Raw genomic sequence first — 23095 nt, 5'->3', positions numbered from 1 at the left:
GAGGGCGCCGTTTGAATGTTGATTTCTGAATGTTGAAGAGCTTGTGTCTGAGCTCTTACAAGTAAAATTAGTTTTGAAGCAAAAAAGCATGTTTTATTCCCAAGCATTTCAAGCTTAGGAACAGTAAATGTAGTTCTTCTGTTTAATTACACACACGACACGTACGAGTACTCATACAAAAAACCGCATTAACTATGATTGATCTTCGGCAGACTCTACTCCTTGCGTCTGGCCCTGAGTCTCAGTGCCAGATAAGCCAATACCCTAAAGCTAACAATTAAGATGCCCAGTCCCACGTAATCCAGGGGCAAATCCTCAGCCGAGAAGTTTAGGGTCTCTAGGATGACCTTGCCGGAGCTGGGGCACGTCGTGTTCGAGGAGGTGCAACTGATTTCACCTGCCTCCACATCCGCCCACTGGTTGATGAGCAGCCCCTCGTTGGCGTACCGGAACCAGGACAGATACGACAGCCACTTCAGATAGACGGGCACCGACCCGGAATTCAAAAAGAACCCACCGAACAGCAGGAACGGGATAATGACTGGTGGGCCCACCGACAGGGCCATCGAGGTGGAGGAGCTGGCACAGGATATCAGATATCCGAACGATGTCGACACATTGGCCACCAATGTGACCAGTGCCAGGCAGTTGAAGAAGTGCATCACGCCCGGCCTGAGTCCAATCATTGGATAGGCAATTGCAGTGAATACCAAGGGAACGGTGAGGAACAACGGCAGCTCTGCTATGGTCTTGCCCAAGAAGTACGTGTCACATCTGTACAGACGACTTCGGGCTTCTCTCATAAATACCGGCAGCTCCGATGTGAAAACCTAAGGAGAAAATACATGAAATAAATTAATATATATAAGAGGCGTAAGAGGGGGACTTGAACTCACATTGATAGTGGCGAAAACATTCTGGAAGGTCATGTTGGTGAGGAACAGGAAGATGGCCCCATTGATGTTCATTACGCCCACCTGCGTAAGCTGCTGGCCCAGAAAGATCAGGCCAATCAGGATGGCCACCATCTGTGGGGGAATTCATATGATAGCCTTGCGGATTATTAACATGCTGCTATATAATATTTGTTGTCCTATAGTGTAGAGTTTTGTATGTACAGACATTCCCATTAAAAACAATCGAATGTTGCCGAAAATTCAGTTAAATATGTACAAATATGAATTTAAAACTGAGAAACGGACTACGCAACGATTAGGTAAATTAACTAAGACTACCTTAAAGGTTCAAGTACCAGTAGCGGTTCGATACCCCTCATCTTCATCTTCATCTTAATCTCCTCCTCCGCCTCCTCTTCTTACCGTTGTCTGAATGAGTCGTACTTTGACCAGCAACGGTTCCTTCAGCACGGATAGCCAGGAACGCCAGAGCACTGCCCGGAACTGCATAAACCAGGTGGCCTTGTACGTATAACCATTTTCGGGCTGCTCCAGGGGCTGCTCGAGTTTCTTGGTGGCCAGCAGCTGCTCCATTTCCCGGGCCACTTTGCTGACGGCAAAGTTATCGCATATCTTGGCAATCCTCTCTCTGGACTCAGCCTCGCGGCCTGGTACAACGGCCAGGACCTGAACGTAGAAGTCCGCCGGGTTGTAATTAGTCGGACACTGGGCCCCAACACTGAAAGATTAATAGATATAGAAATATATATTGTTTACATTTTATTAAACGATTGAACATAGAATTAGTTTGTAGTGGGATGGGAGCACGCTCATTTCAGCTGTCACCTAATTCACAGTGAAATTGACGGCCAGAGAGTAGTGGTCTGAGCCGAGGAAATGGTTGGGTAGTTGCTCCAAGCAGATGCGTGGCAGCAGGTAGTAGCTGCAAACACGTATATTGTAGCGCGGACAGCCCTTCGAGTAGAAAATATGATCGGCATCAATCCAGCCCTGCTTCGAGTCGTAGGCGGACACCTGCTTGGTGGCAGTGCTGTAGACGGGCACCAACTGCTTGGAACAGGCTGAATAGACGGCGGGCGTCGTCAGGGTGCGGAAGGGTTTGGTGCCGCTCGAAAAGTTGAAGTCTCCTCCGAGGATGATTGGAATGCAGCTGTTGTTCTCGTAGTCGTGGCTATATTGGAGTAGTTCGCTGCGCAGACGTTGCACAATGTCTGGGCGCCCATCCGTACCCAGGGGAGTGCCCTGCAGTAGGTGGGCACTGCACACGATCAGCTGCTTGGGAGTACCGGTCAGGTTGAACTTTCCCATGAGGGCAAAGCGATCGAAGTCCGCACGCTTGTTGGGCTCCTGGATTTGGCCCCCAAGGCCCGATGGCCGATCAGCTCGAGCTTTTTCATATCGTAGATGATGGCTATACCATCGGATTCGCTCTCCAACTTTTGCTGGAATATGTAATTGTAGCTCCGCATGGTGGTCGCCTTGAAGCGTCGCATGATCTGCGGCAGATGACTGCACTGCATCTCCTGCAGACAGAGGATGTCCGGATTGAGGACTTGCACCTCTTGCGTGAGCTTGTTCAGACGATGTCCCCAATTCAGATGCTGCTCTTCGATGCCCCCATAGTGCGACTTGTGCTTCACTACCATATCCGGGGCCAACAGATTGTATGTCATCAGGCGGTAGACAACATTCGAGTAGTGGGGAGTCTCCACTGATTGCCAGCAGCGGCTCAGGTCGTAGCAGACCTTAGACACAAATTCTTCTTTTATGGAGTTCTTCATTTTTGTTTTCTGTACTTTTTTTCTGATTTCAATAAAATGTGCTTGTCATTTCCTGCTTTTTTGACGTTATGTTAATCGATATGTCTATCGGTATGCCCACCAAATATCATCGGTTGCTTTTCCAGTATTAATCGGAGTTTGCTTTTTTCGGATCTGAGTACTCGTCTGCGACATATTTTGTTGATCATAAGCATTTGAATCGTTTCCATACGAATATCATCCCTGATTTTGTCACCAACATATTTCGTCGGTCTGAGTACTAGTGCAGGGAGAACATCTTTGCATGTGTTAGTACACCGCAATATGTTCCCTCTAGTACTGGCGGTGGCGATTGACCATGCGCGAACTACTGATTTGGCTGGTTCCTACATGGGTACTTTCCGGGCTAACCCTATGGTAAACGAACGCCGTACCACTCAAAGAAGAGACAAAAAATGTTGCTCTGTATACTCTACAACCCACCGCGCACCAGCCACCGAACTAGTTCGGTTGGGATGCAACGTCTCACCAGTAGACGAAGAAACGAAGAAGCATGAGAGGAAAATTAAGAGAGTAGGTAGCTAAAAATGATGTTGATCTGCTCATCTCCTTTCCCTTTTCTGTTTTCGGTCATTGCATTGCTGGAATGTTTTTTGCGTTTGGTGTTTGTGCTAATCAGTGCGGCTGACCAAGTGATTATAATTATTCAATTTTAGTTCAATTAACAGTAAGTCAAAGCAATTTAATTACAAATGTATACGGCATTTGCGTAGGCTTAATAAAGAAATATAAGATATAATATAAGTACCACCGCGAACAGCAAACCTTAATTAGTAAATTTAAAAACTAAAATGAAATATTTAATAAAATAAAAATGTAAATATAAAATGAAATGAAGATTGATAACCTACTTCATGGGTACCCATTTTATTAGCTACTACATGGGTACCCCTTTCACTAGCTATTAGACGAGTACCCATATCACTAGCTCGGGGGTAAACGATGTGGTGTCGCTGGTCCCCATGTCGTAGGACATTGCGGGTAAAAATGGAAATGATGAAAAGCATTGTTAAGGGTTAGTAAAGGGAGTACCCCTAGTCTGTTAGGGAGTGGTGATATCACCACCTCCGAACTAGTTCCCAGTACGAAACGCGTCTGTACCCGAACGCCAGAGCCGAGGTCTCTGGGGTATTCGAACTGGTAACTCATCGTGTGACGCTTTCTAGCATGAACTGGCACATCTATATATATACTGTATGGTTAGTGATGAAACCGGATTGCAGTAATACATCGAAACTATCGATAGAACCTTCGATGGTTTGACATTGACACCTCTCATTTGATGCATTAACGTTGGCTGGCAATAAAAAAACGACTTTTTGCTTAAATTAAAGACTACTTAAAGAGACTACGTTCAAAACTCCAATTGAACTCGCAACGAAGCACAAAGATGACAGCATCGGACATTGGCAAGAACGAAAAGGTTATCAAGCTTAAGCATGATTTGGAGCGATTTCAAGCGCCCTTAGTGAGTGCCTATGGTGTCCTTACCTGGGAGAAAAACTACTACCCCGTGGTGGTATTTGGGGGCATAAGCGTCGCTTATTTCGTTCTGTGGTACATGGATCTATCGGTGATAACTCTTATGTCTCTCCTGGCATTGCTGACTACCATTTCGCACTATTTTCTTCTGTGGTGCCTGGATCGGCCGGATTTCATTTTCGACTTTTTCCCAACCAAAATTGCCGGCTTGTTTTGGAATGCCTTAATTTGGGATAGCGACAACGAGGCAAAATTCGAGTCTGTTTGCGGACAGATGTACATCATCAAGGAAAGCTTGGCAGCATGGTATCAGTATCTATTCAAGGAACGCAAGTCGACCGGCCTCCTGATTGTGGAAAGCTTGGTCCTCCTGGCCATGGCTTGGATTGGTTCAATCGTTAACAATCTTCTGTTGATGTACTTGGTTACTCTTCTCATTGCCATGTGGGCTGGTCTGAAAGCTAAACACGTCTTCAAGAAACTCCACTAGAAAGCTGAAAAAGTACTGCTCCACCCTTAGGCACCACATCCACAAAATTTGTTTAGAAATACTACAAAAAATCGAAGTCATCCTTAATTTGCCATTCCAGATTGGTAAGTGGCTAATGAAATAACTTGAAAGGGAGCTATGCAATATAAATGTTTTTTCATCAGCATCTGGCCTTCTTTGCTCATCCATAATGTGCCACTCTGCTGGAGTCGGAGGATCCGAAAATATATTTTCAAAGGAAACAGTATCGATTCTACATCATTTGGAAATGCCCTGGCGTATCGCAACAAACTTAACAGCGGTTTTCCTTAAACTTTCTACTCAACAACAGCAGTTTAAGAATTACATAATACTCATTACGTACATGCTTCGATTGTGCAATTATTATAACTGAAACATCTTGAAACTCAATCAAACGCATGACACTTGTATCAATAAAATGCCACGAACTACGAATTTGTGTACGATTGTTATAACGAGCAACTATTACTCAGATAATCTACTATTTTGGAGTGCAGATGTATGTTCTTTTCATTTTCAATCCCCTTCTTTTCACAGTGTGTATTTTACAAAGATAGTCTTGCTATCATTTCTGATAGTGAGCCTCGATGAAATAGTTGTTGCTTTGGGGCGACGTTCAAAGGGCCAACGAAATTTGTAGTAGTAGTCATACCCAAAGGTCGTTGTAAGCAATTGATAATGTAACTAATAAGTAATATAAGTCTGAAAACCTTAACTGATATCAATTTGATTGCATAGATTAGGTTAGTTGTATTTCTTAGAGAGATAATCTATACGTATGTATCGGAACTATTGGCAGGTATCAGCATATCGCTGATACCGTTTGTTGATCAGGATCAGTTGTCTGACATCCTGATCGGCCTAGTGTCCTTCCTATGGCCGGAAGAAGATTCTACTGTATATAACTCTGTTTATGTTTAATTTAGATTGAACATTTGTATTTTATATTTACAATCCCAATCCCAATTCCAATCCTCTTCCCTGGATCCAAGAGGGAAGGGAAAAGAAAGACACTGTGTCCGGACATCACTTAATTGCTTAGATTGAAATATTACACATTCATTCCTTGGACATATTTTTTGAGGTTCCAGCAGCTGCGGTCCCTAATTCTCACATATTGTAGTATATATATACATATCTATAATCAATTATGCACATGTTCCTACATATGTATGTGTGCTGAGCCCTCAATGGATGATCATAAATAAAGCCATTTCCAATTGTCCCAAACACAAAATTCAATGTCTGCAAGATAGTAATTAATCAGTAATTTTTCGAAATGGAACTTTTACTTAATTCATTCGGTTCGTCTTTCAGAGGGTTTGTGCCGGTCCATAAATTGTTGCTCCATTTGTTGTGCATTCGCGTGGGTGGGCTGGAAGCCAGACCACAAAACTTGCACTTGTCTACCGTATTTAAAATAGTCTTTTGGGGCCAATCAGGGAATGCCGGAATCATTGATATATATTCTGAAAAAGAGAACAAAGTTGCACATAAAATCAGGGAAGGCCTTTGCTTTGACCAGTGGAAACTTACAGCTCAAGCAATGAGTGGGATCCGAATGGTTAGTTTTAATGTTTGAAGTTTGGGCTGTGTATGTTTACGTTTATATAAATGAATCGAATGTATATTCATGGACTCGACGGTGCTTTCCATCGATGACTCGCCTCAGCGCCTGGGTCCGAGAAGCTATTTCTGCATCTGAAGGTGTAATAGAATATGCCAATGGAATATTAGATTAGAATAGATTAGGAACTTCATTTAACTGAGATACGACCTACCAATCTCATCATTTCTCAACATTCAACGTAAAAGTTTCAAGAGCTTTCACAAGGGCAGTCTTCTTCTCGGCAGCTTTCGGGCTTAACTCTATTACCTTCCGAGAACTCATCGTCCAGATGACAATCAGGGCATCGCGGCCGACGAACCCACTTTGAAGGAAAATTCCATTTTTACAGGCCTGAATCGTGCTGATTAGCGCCAGCTCACTTGCTTTGGTGCCTCGGGTGGACGAAACCTTCTTCTCGGGGCACTTGACGAGCAGCTGAAACTCCCAAGGGCTCAGATGGCAGTCCTGGCTCCAAACAACCAGCAGATTGTTGCAGTAGGAGAAATCGATCGAGGCAATCTTTGCGTTGGGCTGGGTCAGGCTGCAGGTTATTCGCTCGGTGGTTGTGTCCCAGACAATGATCAGGTCATCTCGGCCACCAGAGACCAGGTAGTGCCCGCATACGGAGTACGCCATGACAGTGATGGGGGCCTTGTGGCCGCGGAAGAGTCGCATTTGAGTGCGTTTCTCGCAGTCCCAGATTCTGCCGGTGGCGTCTGCCGATCCAGTGGCCAGGTACTTTCCATTCGGATGGAAAAGGCACACCTCCAATCGTGCCAAGTGACCGAAGAAACTCACAAAGTGCTCTGCGGGATCCACTCTCCACACGCGCGCCACATTATCGTTGGAGGCGCTGGCAAAGTAGCAGCCCTTCGGGTCGAACGCCACACTCATGGCCCCGTGGTGCGCAAACACCTTCTGACAAAACCCGGTGCGTGTGCACCACAGCCGCATGCGGTCCGCCGAGGAGGTGAGAAGCTGGCGGTCTCCAGCGCAGGCCAGGACCGGCTCCTGGTGGGCGGTAAAGAGCTTCTCCCTTCGCAGCATGTTCATGTGTAGCCAGTCCTTGTTCACGGCCACGATGTGGACCATGCCGGAGGCAGTGCCAAATGCCACGCTGCAATTGTCTTCTGAAAGCGTCGCGCAAGGCACATCGTCGTCAATATTCATGGGCTCGGCCATGTAAGTGCAGACTTGTTGTTCTCTTTTTCCTGTGTCGGCTTCTGCTTCTGCGTGGCAATTTATTAGCAACGAGACATTTATGTGTTGCACGTTCCCATCCCATCCGTCTTTTCTACTCACATTCTTTTCCCCGGGTTCCATGCTCTTTTTTTGTTGTTCGATTTCTTTAGCAATGTACTCGTAAATGGCGATTCCAATATAATAAGAAAATTGCAATAGAGAGAGAGAGAATCATAGCTGCTATCGACTTTGATCGAACATCGGAAATCGATGCACAAAAACAGCTGATTTGTGGCTTGCTAACATTACGAATGAGCGATGCGATTATCAAACGGATTGCGCAGACGCAGCCGTGCGCAGCGCAACCCTTAATGCAGAATCAATTGCGATTACTTATATTGCTTTGATCTCAGGATCTCGTTTCTGTTGTAAGCAGCAGTTGAATAAAAACAAAAAATATACAAGTTTTATGTATTTGTATTATATTGGATCAGTTGCAATCTCTAATGAAGCTACAAGGCTCTCGCTTACTATGCCTTTTGGCTAAGATTGTTTATTGATTGCCAGGAGACGCGTATAGAGACTATCTCTCTCTTCGCGGAAAAGTTAGCGAAGTCTAGTGCCAAAGTGCTCTGTCCGATATGAGATGGGGGTTGCCAGAAATCAGATTGTACAACACCTTTCCAAACCAATAAAAAAAACACAATAAAGAACTTATAAGAATAAATCTAAGTGATACATCGAATGAAACCCATCAAATAACACGAGCAACTGGGTATAAAAACATTTAATTAATAGCTCATTCAAGTGAGCCACATCAGATGGCTGTTTCCCAGTACATTAGTGACATTCTGACCTTTGTTTTTGAATTGAGTACATCCTATGTATATACATGAACGTTAATTTAGATTTTGTTAAGACAGGATACATTCATGAATTAAAGACTAAGACATCCACTACAATTGTGAGGACTGCCCGAAACTGATTTCGATTTGTTTTGGATTTCAAGGGCCAGACAGATTTCGGACAGACTATTGGTAAGCAGGACCGTAATGCACAATGGGATGGAGCATAGAGTATTTCCGGAATCATTATCGTTGTTAAAATGCATAAATTAATATATGAAACCATGGATGAAACCACTAACCATACAGTATATTCATAGATATGCCAGTTCATGCTAAAAAGCGTCACACGATGAGTTACTAGTTTGAATACCCCAGAGACCTCGGCTCTGGAGTTCGGGTACTGACTCGTCATCATGAGAGAGCGCAGAGAGAACATCTTTGCATGAGTTAGTACACCGCAATATGTTTCGACAAAAATATGTGTTTGAGTCCTTTTTTCGTTTTCAGAGATCTGATGCTGATGCTAATTTATATTTTCTGTTGTGCCTCCAGCATATTTGAATGTATGGGTGCACACGTATTCTCACGTATTCTCACACGTGTGTGTGTTCTAGTATGGCTGGCCCCTAGAACTGAAATTAAAGTTTGGTTCTTGTTTTGTGTCTATTGATGAACTGACCTGCCGCCACAAAATAAATGATGAATGGGCAGGTGGTGGGGGTATGATACACTAGGGCGCGGGAAATAAAATAGAAGCTGTTATTTGTTTGATTTGTATTACAAAATATAAAATATTACAATAATATAATTTATACAAATATAATAATAATAAATTACAATAACTAATTTATAACATTTATTTCCTTATTTTAAACAGATTGATTATAATTTATAAATTATAAAAATTAGGTAAACGCCGTCGGTTCTTGACTTCTTTGTTTATTATAACTAAAATAATGATGTGTCTAAATAAACGATATAAGAAGAAATATATACATATATACTTAAATAAATATGCATAAATATAAATGGAATTTGTTTTATATATATTTCAAATCAATTGTCAATAGCGCGCTTTCCGACGGGAATGTGCAAAGCAAAAATTTAGATGCGTGTCGCACCATGAATACTCTCATGGACAATACCCAAACATTTTCTAATTAAATTATGTAACATCTTATGTACATACGTATGTACATAACTATGTCAGTTTATTACATTCGTATATTGCATGAGGGTATTTAAAAATACTGTTGTATTCTTTAAAAAGTTCTAGTATCCGAAAATACTATAAATCAAAGAAACGAACCGGAACAAAATTCAAATTGTATGCATGCCATTGTCACAAGATTTCGAGACTTGGTATATCCATAATACTCGCATACATACATACATTACATCCAGTTGCACGCCATGTTTCCAAGCTAATAATGTTGAGTTTGCCACGTTTGGTGAACTTTAAGGTCTGTGGTGTGTTTAAATTGAGGGCGCCGTTTGAATGTTGATTTCTGAATGTTGAAGAGCTTGTGTCTGAGCTCTTACAAGTAAAATTAGTTTTGAAGCAAAAAAGCATGTTTTATTCCCAAGCATTTCAAGCTTAGGAACAGTAAATGTAGTTCTTCTGTTTAATTACACACACGACACGTACGAGTACTCATACAAAAAACCGCATTAACTATGATTGATCTTCGGCAGACTCTACTCCTTGCGTCTGGCCCTGAGTCTCAGTGCCAGATAAGCCAATACCCTAAAGCTAACAATTAAGATGCCCAGTCCCACGTAATCCAGGGGCAAATCCTCAGCCGAGAAGTTTAGGGTCTCTAGGATGACCTTGCCGGAGCTGGGGCACGTCGTGTTCGAGGAGGTGCAACTGATTTCACCTGCCTCCACATCCGCCCACTGGTTGATGAGCAGCCCCTCGTTGGCGTACCGGAACCAGGACAGATACGACAGCCACTTCAGATAGACGGGCACCGACCCGGAATTCAAAAAGAACCCACCGAACAGCAGGAACGGGATAATGACTGGTGGGCCCACCGACAGGGCCATCGAGGTGGAGGAGCTGGCACAGGATATCAGATATCCGAACGATGTCGACACATTGGCCACCAATGTGACCAGTGCCAGGCAGTTGAAGAAGTGCATCACGCCCGGCCTGAGTCCAATCATTGGATAGGCAATTGCAGTGAATACCAAGGGAACGGTGAGGAACAACGGCAGCTCTGCTATGGTCTTGCCCAAGAAGTACGTGTCACATCTGTACAGACGACTTCGGGCTTCTCTCATAAATACCGGCAGCTCCGATGTGAAAACCTAAGGAGAAAATATATGAAATAAATTAATATATATAAGAGGCGTTAGAGGGGGACTTGAACTCACATTGATAGTGGCGAAAACATAGTGGTGAAGTACCAGTAGCGGTTCGATACCCCTCATCTTCATCTTCATCTCCTGCTCCGCCTCCTCTTCTTACCGTTGTCTGAATGAGTCGTACTTTGACCAGCAACGGTTCCTTCAGCACGGATAGCCAGGAACGCCAGAGCACTGCCCGGAACTGCATAAACCAGGTGGCCTTGTACGTATAACCATTTTCGGGCTGCTCCAGGGGCTGCTCGAGATTCTTGGTGGCCAGCAGCTGCTAAATTTCCCGGGCCACTTTGCTGACGGCAAAGTTATCGCATATCTTGGCAATCCTCTCTCTGGACTCAGCCTCGCGGCCTGGTACAACGGCCAGGACCTGAACGTAGAAGTCCGCCGGGTTGTAATTAGTCGGACACTGGGCCCCAACACTGAAAGATTAATAGATATAGAAATATATATTGTTTACATTTTATTAAACGATTGAACATAGAGTTAGTTTGTAGTGGGATGGGAGCACGCTCATTTCAGCTGTCACCTAATTCACAGTGAAATTGACGGCCAGAGAGTAGTGGTCTGAGCCGAGGAAATGGTTGGGTAGTTGCTCCAAGCAGATGCGTGGCAGCAGGTAGTAGCTGCAAAGACGTATATTGTAGCGCGGACAGCCCTTCGAGTAGAAAATATGATCGGCATCAATCCAGCCCTGCTTCGAGTCGTAGGCGGACACCTGCTTGGTGGCAGTGCTGTAGACGGGCACCAACTGCTTGGAACAGGCTGAATAGACGGCGGGCGTCGTCAGGGTGCGGAAGGGTTTGGTGCCGCTCGAAAAGTTGAAGTCTCCTCCGAGGATGATTGGAATGCAGCTGTTGTTCTCGTAGTCGTGGCTATATTGGAGTAGTTCGCTGCGCAGACGTTGCACAATGTCTGGGCGCCCATCCGTACCCAGGGGAGTGCCCTGCAGTAGGTGGGCACTGCACACGATCAGCTGCTTGGGAGTACCGGTCAGGTTGAACTTTCCCATGAGGGCAAAGCGATCGAAGTCCGCACGCTTGTTGGGCTCCTGGATTTGGCGCCCCAAGGCCCGATGGCCGATCAGCTCGAGCTTTTTCATATCGTAGATGATGGCTATACCATCGGATTCGCTCTCCAACTTTTGCTGGAATATGTAATTGTAGCTCCGCATGGTGGTCGCCTTGAAGCGTCGCATGATCTGCGGCAGCTGACTGCACTGCATCTCCTGCAGACAGAGGATGTCCGGATTGAGGACTTGCACCTCTTGCGTGAGCTTGTTCAGACGATTTCCCCAATTCAGATGCTGCTCTTCGATGCCCCCATAGTGCGACTTGTGCTTCACTACCATATCCGGGGCCAACAGATTGTATGTCATCAGGCGGTAGACAACATTCGAGTAGTGGGGAGTCTCCACTGATTGCCAGCAGCGGCTCAGGTCGTAGCAGACCTTAGACACAAATTCTTCTTTTATGGAGTTCTTCATTTTTGTTTTCTGTACTTTTTTTCTGATTTCAATAAAATGTGCTTGTCATTTCCTGCTTTTTTGACGTTATGTTAATCGATATGTCTATCGGTATGCCCAACAAATATCATCGGTTGCTTTTCCAGTATTAATCGGAGTTTGCTTTTTTCGGATCTGAGTACTCGTCTGCGACATATTTTGTTGATCATAAGCATTTGAATCGTTTCCATACGAATATCATCCCTGATTTTGTCACCAACATATTTCGTCGGTCTGAGTACTAGTGCAGGGAGAACATCTTTGCATGTGTTAGTACACCGCAATATGTTCCCTCTAGTACTGGCGGTGGCGATTGACCATGCGCGAACTACTGATTTGGCTGGTTCCTACATGGGTACTTTCCGGGCTAACCCTATGGTAAACGAACGCCGTACCACTCAAAGAAGAGACAAAAAATGTTGCTCTGTATACTCTACAACCCACCGCGCACCAGCCACCGAACTAGTTCGGTTGGGATGCAACGTCTCACCAGTAGACGAAGAAACGAAAAAGCATGAGAGGAAAATTAAGAGAGTAGGTAGCTAAAAATGATGTTGATCTGCTCTTCTCCTTTCCCTTTTCTGTTTTCGGTCATTGCATTGCTGGAATGTTTTTTGCGTTTGGTGTTTGTGCTAATCAGTGCGGCTGACCAAGTGATTATAATTATTCAATTTTAGTTCAATTAACAGTAAGTCAAAGCAATTTAATTAAAAATGTATACGGCATTTGCGTAGGCTTAATAAAGAAATATAAGATATAATATAAGTACCACCGCGAACAGCAAACCTTAATTAGTAAATTTAAAAACTAAAATGAAATATTTAATAAAATAAAAATGTAAATATAAAATGAAATGAAGATTGATAACCTACTTCATGGGTACCCATTTTATTAGCTACTACATGGGTACCCATTTCACTAGCTATTAGACGAGTACCCATATCACTAGCTCGGGGGTAAACGATGTGGTGTCGCTGGTCCGCATGTCGTAGGACATTGCGGGTAAAAATGGAAATGATGAAAAGCATTGTTAAGGGTTAGTAAAGAGAGTACCCCTAGTCTGTTAGGGAGTGGTGATATCACCACCTCCGAACTAGTTCCCAGTACGAAACGCGTCTGTACCCGAACGCCAGAGCCGAGGTCTCTGGGGTATTCGAACTGGTAACTCATCGTGTGACGCTTTCTAGCATGAACTGGCACATCTATATATATACTGTATGGCTAGTGATGAAACCGGATTGCAGTAATACATCGAAACTATCGATAGAACCTTCGATGGTTTGACATTGACACCTCTCATTTGATGCATTAACGTTGGCTGGCAATAAAAAAGCGACTTTTTGCTTAAATTAAAGACTACTTAAAGAGACTACGTTCAAAACTCCAATTGAACTCGAAACGCAACGAAGCACAAAGATGACAGAATCGGACATTGGTAAAAACGAAAAGGTGATCAAGCTTAAGCATGATTTGGAGCGATTTCAAGCGCCTATAGTGAGTGCCTATGGTGTCCTTACCTGGGAGAAAAAATACTACCCCGTGGTGGTATTTGGGGGCATAAGCGTCGCTTATTTCGTTCTGTGGTACATGGATCTATCGGTGATAACTCTTATGTCTCTCCTGGCATTGCTGACTACCATTTCGCACTATTTTCTTCTGTGGTGCCTGGATCGGCCGGATTTCATTTTCGACTTTTTCCCAACCAAAATTGCCGGCTTGTTTTGGAATGCCTTAATTTGGGATAGCGACAACGAGGCAAAATTCGAGTCTGTTTGCGGACAGATGTACATCATCAAGGAAAGCTTGGCAGCATGGTATCAGTATCTATTCAAGGAACGCAAGTCGACCAGCCTCCTGATTGTGGAAAGCTTGGTCCTCCTGGCCATGGCTTGGATTGGTTCAATCGTTAACAATCTTCTGTTGATGTACTTGGTTACTCTTCTCATTGCCATGTGGGCTGGTCTGAAAGCTAAACACGTCTTCCAGAAACTCCACTAGAAAGCTGAAAAAGTACTGCTCCACGCTTAGGCACCACATCCACAAAATTTGTTTAGAAATACTACAAAAAATCGAAGTCATCCTTAATTTGCCATTCCAGATTGGTAAGTGGCTAATTAAATAACTTGAAAGGGATCTATGCAATATAAATGTTTTTTCATCAGCATCTGGCCTTCTTTGCTCATCCACAATGTGCCACTCTGCTGGAGTCGGAGGATCCGAAAATATATTTTCAAAGGAAACAGTATCGATTCTACATCATTTGGAAATGCCCTGGCGTATCGCAACAAACTTAACAGCGGTTTTCCTTAAACTTTCTACTCAACAACAGCAGTTTAAGAATTACATAATACTCATTACGTACATGCTTCGATTGTGCAATTATTATAACTGAAACATCTTGAAACTCAATCAAACGCATGACACTTGTATCAATAAAATGCCACGAACTACGAATTTGTGTACGATTGTTATAACGAGCAACTATTACTCAGATAATCTACTATTTTGGAGTGCAGATGTATGTTCTTTTCATTTTCAATCCCCTTCTTTTCACGGTGTATATTTTACAAAGATAGTCTTGCTATCATTTCTGATAGTGAGCCTCGATGAAATAGTTGTTCCTTTGGGGCGACGTTTAAAGGGCCAACGAAATTTGTAGTAGTAGTCATACCCAAAGGTCGTTATAAGCAATAGATAATGTAACTAATAAGCAATATAAGTTTGAAAATCTTAACTGATATCAATTTGATTGCATAGATTAGGTTAGTTGTATTTCCAATCCCAATCCCAATTCGAATCCTCTTCCCTGGATCCAAGAGGGAAGGGAAAAGAAAGACACTGTGTCTGGACATCACTTAATTGCTTAGATTGAAATATTACACATTCATTCCTTGGACATATTTTTTGAGGTTCCAGCAGCTGCGGTCCCTAATTCTCACATATTGTAGTATATATATACATATCTATAATCAATTATGCACATGTTCCTACATATGTATGTGTGCTGAGCCCTCAATGGATGATCATAAATAAAGCCATTTCCAATTGTCCCAAACACAAAATTCAATGTCTGCAAGATAGTAATTAATCAGTAATTTTTCGAAATAGAAATTTTACTTAATTCATTCGGTTCGTCTTTCAGAGGGTTTGTGCCGGTCCATAAATTGTTGCTCCATTTGTTGTGCATTCGCGTGGGTGGGCTGGAAGCCAGACCACAAAACAGTTGAATGCAACCGCGAACCACTTTTAGCACTTGTCTACGATATTTAAAATAGTCTTTTGGGGCCACTCAGGGAATGCCGGAATCATTGATATATATTCTGAAAAAGAGAACAAAGTTGCACATAAAATCAGGGAAGGCCTTTGCTTTGACCAGTGGAAACTTACAGCTCAAGCAATGAGTGGGATCCGAATGGTTAGTTTTAATGTTTGAAGTTTGGGCTGTGTATGTTTACGTTTATATAAATGAATCGAATGTATATTCATGGACTCGACGGTGCTTTCCATCGATGACTCGCCTCAGCGCCTGGGTCCGAGAAGCTATTTCTGCATCTGAAGGTGTAATAGAATATGCCAATGGAATATGATTAGTTTAAGAACTTCATTTAACTGAGACACGACCTACCAATCTCATCATTTCTCAACATTCAACGTAAAAGTTTCAAGAGCTTTCACAAGGGCAGTCTTCTTCTCGGCTGCTTTCGGGCTTAACTCTATTACCTTCCGAGAACTCATCGTCCAGATGACAATCAGGGCATCGCGGCCGACGAACCCACTTTGAAGGAAAATTCCATTTTTACAGGCCTGAATCGTGCTGATTAGCGCCAGCTCACTTGCTTTGGTGCCTTGGGTGGACGAAACCTTCTTCTCGGGGCACTTGACGAGCAGCTGAAACTCCCAAGGGCTCAGATGGCAGTCCTGGCTCCAAACAACCAGCAGATTGTTGCAGTAGGAGAAATCGATCGAGGCAATCTTTGCGTTGGGCTGGGTCAGGCTGCAGGTTATTCGCTCGGTGGTTGTGTCCCAGACAATGATCAGGTCATCTCGGCCACCAGAGACCAGGTAGCGCCCGCATACGGAGTACGCCATGGCAGTGATGGGGGCCTTGTGGCCGCGGAAGAGTCGCATTTGAGTGCGTTTCTCGCAGTCCCAGATTCTGCCGGTGGCGTCTGCCGATCCAGTGGCCAGGTACTTTCCATTCGGATGGAAAAGGCACACCTCCAATCGTGCCAAGTGACCGAAGAAACTCACAAAGTGCTCTGCGGGATCCACTCTCCACACGCGCGCCACATTATCGTTGGAGGCGCTGGCAAAGTAGCAGCCCTTCGGGTCGAACGCCACACTCATGGCCCCGTGGTGCGCAAACACCTTCTGACAAAACCCGGTGCGTGTGCACCACAGCCGCATGCGGTCCGCCGAGGAGGTGAGAGGCTGGCGGTCTCCAGCGCAGGCCAGGACCGGCTCCTGGTGGGCGGTAAAGAGCTTCTCCCTTCGCACCATGTTCATGTGTAGCCAGTCCTTGTTCACGGCCACGATGTGGACCATGCCGGAGGCAGTGCCAAATGCCACGCTGCAATGGTCTTCTGAAAGCGTCGCGCAAGTCACATCATCGTCAATGTTCATGGGCTCGGCCATGTAAGTGCTCAGGTTGGGTAACTTATTCGATCGAACGGCCAGTCCGGAATGGCGTCCACGGAAGCCCAGGCAAATGGCGCCGGCAAAGGACGATCGAGGTGGATACGCGCCTGGGGCATCATCTCATCAGAGTAGATGAAGATTTTAAAGTGGGACAAGAACGTCTTGAGCTGCCCCTTCGTCCAAAACTGAGATTGGAGTACTTTGAACTGGTTCGAGGTGCTCCTGGCCATGAATATCTCCACTGTGTCCGCACCAGATAGCAGCTCCTGGGCTCTTTACGGCAGGTTTTCTGGCGTGCGGATGCGCTTCAGATTTTCGACGCGCCTCTTGTAGGAATCGTCCAACTTGTATTCGTTCCTACCCACGAAGGATATGGCCCTCTCATACTTGCCGCTCCACACCATTTGCAGGTAGCTGATGGCCAGAGGGGGATACAGCATCAGGTATACTTCGTACTTACCGAAGTCAACTATTTCCTGGATGACATTCCCGATCGTCTCGAACATCTGCTCATAGTCCGCGAGCACATTCTCTGGTACGGCTTTGCAGAGCATCCGTTGCTGGGGCGGTCCGAGTGCAACGCCCTCGTAAAAATCGACGAGATCCCCGTCCGATTTACGCACGCCGGAGCCTACGGCATCCGAGGCTGCGTCTTCAGACTTGTTCTTCTCTTTTTCCTGTGTCGGCTTCTGCTTCTGCGTGGCAATTTATTAGCAACGAGACATTTATGTGTTGCACGTTCCCATCCCATCCGTCTTTTCTACTCACATTCTTTTCCCCGGGTTCCATGCTCTTTTTTTGTTGTTCGATTTCTTTAGCAATGTACTCGTAAATGGCGATTCCAATATAATAAGAAAATTGCAATAGAGAGAGAGAGAATCATAGCTGCTATCGACTTTGATCGAACATCGGAAATCGATGCACAAAAACAGCTGATTTGTGGCTTGCTAACATTACGAATGAGCGATGCGATTATCAAACGGATTGCGCAGACGCAGCCGTGCGCAGCGCAACCCTTAATGCAGAATCAATTGCGATTACTTATATTGCTTTGATCTCAGGATCTCGTTTCTGTTGTAAGCAGCAGTTGAATAAAAACAAAAAATATACAAGTTTTATGTATTTGTATTATATTGGATCAGTTGCAATCTCTAATGAAGCTACAAGGCTCTCGCTTACTATGCCTTTTGGCTAAGATTGTTTATTGATTGCCAGGAGACGCGTAAAGAGACTATCTCTCTCTTCGCGGAAAAGTTAGCGAAGTCTAGTGCCATAGTGCTCTGTCCGATATGAGATGGGGGTTGCCAGAAATCAGATTGTACAACACCTTTCCAAACCAATAAAAAAAACACAATAAAGAACTTATAAGAATAAATCTAAATGATACATCGAATGAAACCCATCAAATAACACGAGCAACTGGGTATGAAAACATTTAATTAATAGCTCATTCAAGTGAGCCACATCAGATGGCTGTTTCCCAGTACATTAGTGACATTCTGACCTTTGTTTTTGAATTGAGTACATCCTATGTATATACATGAACGTTAATTTAGATTTTGTTAAGACAGGATACATTCATGAATTAAAGACTAAGACATCCACTACAATTGTGAGGACTGCCCGAAACTGATTTCGATTTGTTTTGGATTTCAAGGGCCAGACAGATTTCGGACAGACTATTGGTAAGCAGGACCGTAATGCACAATGGGATGGAGCATAGAGTATTTCCGGAATCATTATCGTTGTTAATAAATAAATGCATAAATTAATATATGAAACCATGGATGAAACCACTAACCATACAGTATATTCATAGATATGCCAGTTCATGCTAAAAAGCGTCACACGATGAGTTACCAGTTTGAATACCCCAGAGACCTCGGCTCTGGAGTTCGGGTACTGACTCGTCATCATGAGAGAGCGCAGAGAGAACATCTTTGCATGAGTTAGTACACCGCAATATGTTTCGACAAAAATATGTGTTTGAGTCCTTTTTTCGTTTTCAGAGATCTGATGCTGATGCTAATTTATATTTTCTGTTGTGCCTCCAGCATATTTGCATGTATGGGTGCACACGTATTCTCACGTATTCTCACACGTGTGTGTGTTCTAGTATTGCTGGCCCCTAGAACTGAAATTAAAGTTTGGTTCTTGTTTTGTGTCTATTGATGAACTGACCTGCCGCCACAAAATAAATGATGAATGGGCAAGTGGTGGGGGTATGATACACTAGGGCGCGGGAAATAAAATAAAAGCTGTTATTTGTTTGATTTGTATTACAAAATATAAAATATTACAATAATATAATTTATACAAATATAATAATAATAAATTACAATAATTAATTTATAACATTTATTTCCTTATTTTAAACAGATTGATTATAATTTATAAATTATAAAAATTAGGTAAACGCCGTCGGTTCTTGACTTCTTTGTTTATTATAACTAAAATAATGATGTGTCTAAATAAACGATATAAGAAGAAATATATACATATATACTTAAATAAATATGCATAAATATAAATGGAATTTGTTTTATATATATTTCAAATCAATTGTCAATAGCGCGCTTTCCGACGGGAATGTGCAAAGCAAAAATTTAGATGCGTGTCGCACCATGAATACTCTCATGGACAATACCCAAACATTTTCTAATTAAATTATGTAACATCTTATGTACATACGTATGTACATAACTATGTCAGTTTATTACATTCGTATATTGCATGAGGGTATTTAAAAATACTGTTGTATTCTTTAAAAAGTTCTAGTATCCTAAAATACTCTAAATCAAAGAAACGAACCGGAACAAAATTCAAATTGTATGCATGCCTTTGTCACAAGATTTCGAGACTTGGTAAATCCATCATACTCGCATACATACATACATTACATCCAGTTGCACGCCATGTTTCCAAGCTAATAATGTTGAGTTTGCCACGTTTGGTGAACTTTAAGGTCTGTGGTGTGCTTAAATTGAGGGCGCCGTTTGAATGTTGATTTCTGAATGTTGAAGAGCTTGTGTCTGAGCTCTTACAAGTAAAATTAGTTTTGAAGCAAAAAAGCATCTTTTATTCCCAAGCATTTCAAGCTTAGGAACAGTAAATGTAGTTGTTCTGTTTAATTACAGACACGACACGTACGAGTACTCATACAGAAAACCGCATTAACTATGATTGATCTTCGGCAGACTCTACTCCTTGCGTCTGGCCCTGAGTCTCAGTGCCAGATAAGCCAATACCCTAAAGCTAAGAATTAAGATGCCCAGTCCCACGTAATCCAGGGCCAAATCCTCAGCCGAGAAGTTTAGGGTCTCTAGGATGACCTTGCCGGAGCTGGGGCACGTCGTGTTCGAGGAGGTGCAACTGATTTCATCTGCCTCCACATCCGCCCACTGGTTGATGAGCAGCCCCTCGTTGGCGTACCGGAACCAGGACAGATACGACAGCCACTTCAGATAGACGGGCACCGACCCGGAATTCAAAAAGAACCCACCGAACAGCAGGAACGGGATAATGACGGGTGGGCCCACCGACAGGGCCATCGAGGTGGAGGAGCTGGCACAGGATATCAGATATCCGAACGATGTCGACACATTGGCCACCAATGTGACCAGTGCCAGGCAGTTCAAGAAGTGCATCACGCCCGGCCTGAGTCCAATCATTGGATAGGCAATTGCAGTGAATACCAAGGGAACGGTGAGGAACAACGGCAGCTCTGCTATGGTCTTGCCCAAGAAGTACGTGTCACATCTGTACAGACGACTTCGGGCTTCTCTCATAAATACCGGCAGCTCCGATGTGAAAACCTAAGGAGAAAATATATGAAATAAATTAATATATATAAGAGGCGTAAGAGGGGGATTTTAACTCACATTGATAGTGGCGAAAACATAGTGGCGAAGTACCAGTAGCGGTTCGATACCCCTCATCTTCATCTTCATCTTCATCTCCTCCTCCGCCTCCTCTTCTTACCGTTGTCTGAATGAGTCGTACTTTGACCAGCAACGGTTCCTTCAGCACGGATAGCCAGGAACGCCAGAGCACTGCCCGGAACTGCATAAACCAGGTGGCCTTGTACGTATAACCATTTTCGGGCTGCTCCAGGGGCTGCTCGAGATTCTTGGTGGCCAGCAGCTGCTCCATTTCCCGGGCCACTTTGCTGACGGCAAAGCTATCGCATATCTTGGCAATCCTCGCTCTGGAATCAGCCTCGCGGCCTGGTACAACGGCCAGGACCTGAACGTAGAAATCCGCCGGGTTGTAATTAGTCGGACACTGGGCCCCAACACTGAAAGATTAATAGATATAGAAATATATATTGTTTACATTTTATTAAACGATTGAACATAGAATTAGTTTGTAGTGGGATGGGAGCACGCTCATTTCAGCTGTCACCTAATTCACAGTGAAATTGACGGCCAGAGAGTAGTGGTCTGAGCCGAGGAAATGGTTGGGTAGTTGCTCCAAGCAGATGCGTGGCAGCAGGTAGTAGCTGCAAAGACGTATATTGTAGCGCGGACAGCCCTTCGAGTAGAAAATATGATCGGCATCAATCCAGCCCTGCTTCGAGTCGTAGGCGGACACCTGCTTGGTGGCAGTGCTGTAGACGGGCACCAACTGCTTGGAACAGGCTGAATAGACGGCGGGCGTCGTCAGGGTGCGGAAGGGTTTGGTGCCGCTCGAAAAGTTGAAGTCTCCTCCGAGGATGATTGGAATGCAGCTGTTGTTCTCGTAGTCGTGGCTATATTGGAGTAGTTCGCTGCGCAGACGTTGCACAATGTCTGGGCGCCCATCCGTACCCAGGGGAGTGCCCTGCAGTAGGTGGGCACTGCACACGATCAGCTGCTTGGGAGTACCGGTCAGGTTGAACTTTCCCATTAGGCCAAAGCGATCGAAGTCCGCACGCTTGTTGGGCTCCTGGATTTGGCGCCCCAAGGCCCGATGGCCGATCAGCTCGAGCTTTTTCATATCGTAGATGATGGCTATACCATCGGATTCGCTCTCCAACTTTTGCTGGAATATGTAATTGTAGCTCCGCATGGTGGTCGCCTTGAAGCGTCGCATGATCTGCGGCAGATGACTGCACTGCATCTCCTGCAGACAGAGGATGTCAGGATTGAGGACTTGCACCTCTTGAGTGAGCTTGTTCAGACGATTTCCCCAATTCAGATGCTGCTCTTCGATGCCCCCATAGTGCGACTTGTGCTTCACTACCATATCCGGGGCCAACAGATTGTATGTCATCAGGCGGTAGACAACATTCGAGTAGTGGGGAGTCTCCACTGATTGCCAGCAGCGGCTCAGGTCGTAGCAGACCTTAGACACAAATTCTTCTTTTATGGAGTTCTTCATTTTTGTTTTCTGTACTTTTTTTCTGATTTCAATAAAATGTGCTTGTCATTTCCTGCTTTTTTGACGTTATGTTAATCGATATGTCTATCGGTATGCCCACCAAATATCATCGGTTGCTTTTCCAGTATTAATCGGAGTTTGCTTTTTTCGGATCTGAGTACTCGTCTGCGACATATTTTGTTGATCATAAGCATTTGAATCGTTTCCATACGAATATCATCCCTGATTTTGTCACCAACATATTTCGTCGGTCTGAGTACTAGTGCAGGGAGAACATCTTTGCATGTGTTAGTACACCGCAATATGTTCCCTCTAGTACTGGCGGTGGCGATTGACCATGCGCGAACTACTGATTTGGCTGGTTCCTACATGGGTACTTTCCGGGCTAACCCTATGGTAAACGAACGCCGTACCACTCAAAGAAGAGACAAAAAATGTTGCTCTGTATACTCTACAACCCACCGCGCACCAGCCACCGAACTAGTTCGGTTGGGATGCAACGTCTCACCAGTAGACGAAGAAACGAAGAAGCATGAGAGGAAAATTAAGAGAGTAGGTAGCTAAAAATGATGTTGATCTGCTCTTCTCCTTTCCCTTTTCTGTTTTCGGTCATTGCATTGCTGGAAAGTTTATTGCGTTTGGTGTTTGTGCTAATCAGTGCGGCTGACCAAGTGATTATAATTATTCAATTTTAGTTCAATTAACAGTAAGTCAAAGCAATTTAATTACAAATGTATACGGCATTTGCGTAGGCTTAATAAAGAAATATAAGATATAATATAAGTACCACCGCGAACAGCAAACCTTAATTAGTAAATTTAAAAACTAAAATAAAATGAAATATTTAATAAAATAA

General features: G+C 43.9%; 7 protein-coding genes and 1 pseudogene across 9 annotated transcripts; 2 read left to right on the top strand and 6 right to left on the bottom strand.

Moving 5' to 3' along the window:
* Positions 1-149: 149 nt before the first annotated feature.
* On the bottom strand, positions 150-2698 carry LOC117187060 (protein white-like). The gene is made up of 5 exons (XM_033388811.1): positions 2252-2698; positions 1752-2189; positions 1320-1640; positions 897-1028; positions 150-830 (listed from the first exon to the last, which is right to left on the bottom strand). Exons 1-5 carry the CDS (start codon positions 2696-2698, stop codon positions 216-218), a joined length of 1953 nt encoding a protein of 650 aa, XP_033244702.1. The 3' UTR covers positions 150-215.
* Positions 2699-4011: 1313 nt separating this feature from the next.
* LOC117186018 (ARL-6-interacting protein 1 homolog) lies at positions 4012-5165 on the top strand. The gene is made up of 2 exons (XM_033386050.1): positions 4012-4813; positions 4874-5165. Exon 1 carries the CDS (start codon positions 4128-4130, stop codon positions 4707-4709), a length of 582 nt encoding a protein of 193 aa, XP_033241941.1. The 5' UTR covers positions 4012-4127; the 3' UTR covers positions 4710-4813; positions 4874-5165.
* Positions 5166-6129: 964 nt separating this feature from the next.
* Positions 6130-7747, bottom strand: LOC117189042 (transcription initiation factor TFIID subunit 5-like). Of its 3 annotated transcripts, XM_033393940.1 has the most exons (4): positions 7642-7747; positions 6512-7568; positions 6267-6431; positions 6130-6199 (listed from the first exon to the last, which is right to left on the bottom strand). In XM_033393940.1, exon 2 carries the CDS (start codon positions 7519-7521, stop codon positions 6520-6522), a length of 1002 nt encoding a protein of 333 aa, XP_033249831.1. In that variant the 5' UTR covers positions 7522-7568; positions 7642-7747; the 3' UTR covers positions 6130-6199; positions 6267-6431; positions 6512-6519. The 3 variants fall into 3 exon arrangements, with proteins under 3 accessions (XP_033249831.1, XP_033249826.1, XP_033249829.1); XM_033393935.1 differs by having other exon boundaries at positions 6512-7746; XM_033393938.1 differs by lacking the exon at positions 6130-6199 and having other exon boundaries at positions 6256-6431; positions 6512-7746.
* Positions 7748-10001: 2254 nt separating this feature from the next.
* On the bottom strand, positions 10002-12222 carry LOC117187059 (annotated as a pseudogene).
* A 1304-nt stretch (positions 12223-13526) lies between these two features.
* LOC117189046 (ARL-6-interacting protein 1 homolog) lies at positions 13527-14694 on the top strand. The gene is made up of 2 exons (XM_033393941.1): positions 13527-14342; positions 14403-14694. Exon 1 carries the CDS (start codon positions 13657-13659, stop codon positions 14236-14238), a length of 582 nt encoding a protein of 193 aa, XP_033249832.1. The 5' UTR covers positions 13527-13656; the 3' UTR covers positions 14239-14342; positions 14403-14694.
* A 923-nt stretch (positions 14695-15617) lies between these two features.
* LOC117189040 (transcription initiation factor TFIID subunit 5-like) lies at positions 15618-17124 on the bottom strand. Its single transcript, XM_033393929.1, has 3 exons — positions 16934-17124; positions 15866-16874; positions 15618-15792 (listed from the first exon to the last, which is right to left on the bottom strand). The coding sequence occupies exons 1-2, from the start codon at positions 17106-17108 to the stop codon at positions 15874-15876; spliced, it is 1176 nt and encodes a 391-aa protein (XP_033249820.1). The 5' UTR covers positions 17109-17124; the 3' UTR covers positions 15618-15792; positions 15866-15873.
* Positions 17125-17137: 13 nt separating this feature from the next.
* Positions 17138-17754, bottom strand: LOC108151568. The gene is made up of 2 exons (XM_017280277.2): positions 17647-17754; positions 17138-17573 (listed from the first exon to the last, which is right to left on the bottom strand). Exons 1-2 carry the CDS (start codon positions 17665-17667, stop codon positions 17154-17156), a joined length of 441 nt encoding a protein of 146 aa, XP_017135766.1. The 5' UTR covers positions 17668-17754; the 3' UTR covers positions 17138-17153.
* A 2280-nt stretch (positions 17755-20034) lies between these two features.
* LOC117187058 (protein white-like) lies at positions 20035-22239 on the bottom strand. Its single transcript, XM_033388797.1, has 4 exons — positions 21470-22239; positions 20860-21175; positions 20760-20828; positions 20035-20693 (listed from the first exon to the last, which is right to left on the bottom strand). Exons 1-4 carry the CDS (start codon positions 22237-22239, stop codon positions 20079-20081), a joined length of 1770 nt encoding a protein of 589 aa, XP_033244688.1. The 3' UTR covers positions 20035-20078.
* Positions 22240-23095: the final 856 nt, after the last annotated feature.

Source organism: Drosophila miranda, chromosome XL (assembly GCF_003369915.1).
Source record: "Drosophila miranda strain MSH22 chromosome XL, D.miranda_PacBio2.1, whole genome shotgun sequence".
Classification (NCBI taxonomy): Eukaryota; Metazoa; Arthropoda; class Insecta; order Diptera; family Drosophilidae; genus Drosophila; species Drosophila miranda.
Note: the sequence above shows the minus strand (reverse complement) of the source record. Positions and strands in the feature narration are given on the sequence as shown.

Excerpts from the sequence above, each read along its gene's own strand:
- LOC117187058 (XM_033388797.1), bottom strand. The coding sequence starts at position 22,239 with ATGAAGAACTCCATAAAAGAAGAATTTGTGTCTAAGGTCTGCTACGAC. Across the intron at positions 21,176-21,469 it reads AGCACTGCCACCAAGCAGGT|TGTTGGGGCCCAGTGTCCGA; the intron begins GTCCGCCTACGA and ends TTAATCTTTCAG. Across the intron at positions 20,694-20,759 it reads ATGTTTTCGCCACTATCAAT|GTTTTCACATCGGAGCTGCC; the intron begins GTGAGTTAAAAT and ends TTTTCTCCTTAG.
- LOC117189040 (XM_033393929.1), bottom strand. The coding sequence starts at position 17,108 with ATGGCCAGGAGCACCTCGAACCAGTTCAAAGTACTCCAATCTCAGTTT. Across the intron at positions 16,875-16,933 it reads GCCATTTGCCTGGGCTTCCG|TGGCCGAGCCCATGAACATT; the intron begins TGGACGCCATTC and ends TGAGCACTTACA.
- LOC117189042 (XM_033393935.1), bottom strand. The coding sequence starts at position 7,662 with ATGGAACCCGGGGAAAAGAATGTGAGTAGAAAAGACGGATGGGATGGG.
- LOC117187060 (XM_033388811.1), bottom strand. The coding sequence starts at position 2,698 with ATGAAGAACTCCATAAAAGAAGAATTTGTGTCTAAGGTCTGCTACGAC. Across the intron at positions 1,641-1,751 it reads CTCTGGCCGTCAATTTCACT|TTCAGTGTTGGGGCCCAGTG; the intron begins GTGAATTAGGTG and ends ATCTATTAATCT. Across the intron at positions 1,029-1,319 it reads TACGACTCATTCAGACAACG|ATGGTGGCCATCCTGATTGG; the intron begins GTAAGAAGAGGA and ends ATTCCCCCACAG.
- LOC108151568 (XM_017280277.2), bottom strand. The coding sequence starts at position 17,667 with ATGGAACCCGGGGAAAAGAAT. Across the intron at positions 17,574-17,646 it reads TGGAACCCGGGGAAAAGAAT|AAGCAGAAGCCGACACAGGA; the intron begins GTGAGTAGAAAA and ends ATTGCCACGCAG.
- LOC117189046 (XM_033393941.1), top strand. The coding sequence starts at position 13,657 with ATGACAGAATCGGACATTGGTAAAAACGAAAAGGTGATCAAGCTTAAG.
- LOC117186018 (XM_033386050.1), top strand. The coding sequence starts at position 4,128 with ATGACAGCATCGGACATTGGCAAGAACGAAAAGGTTATCAAGCTTAAG.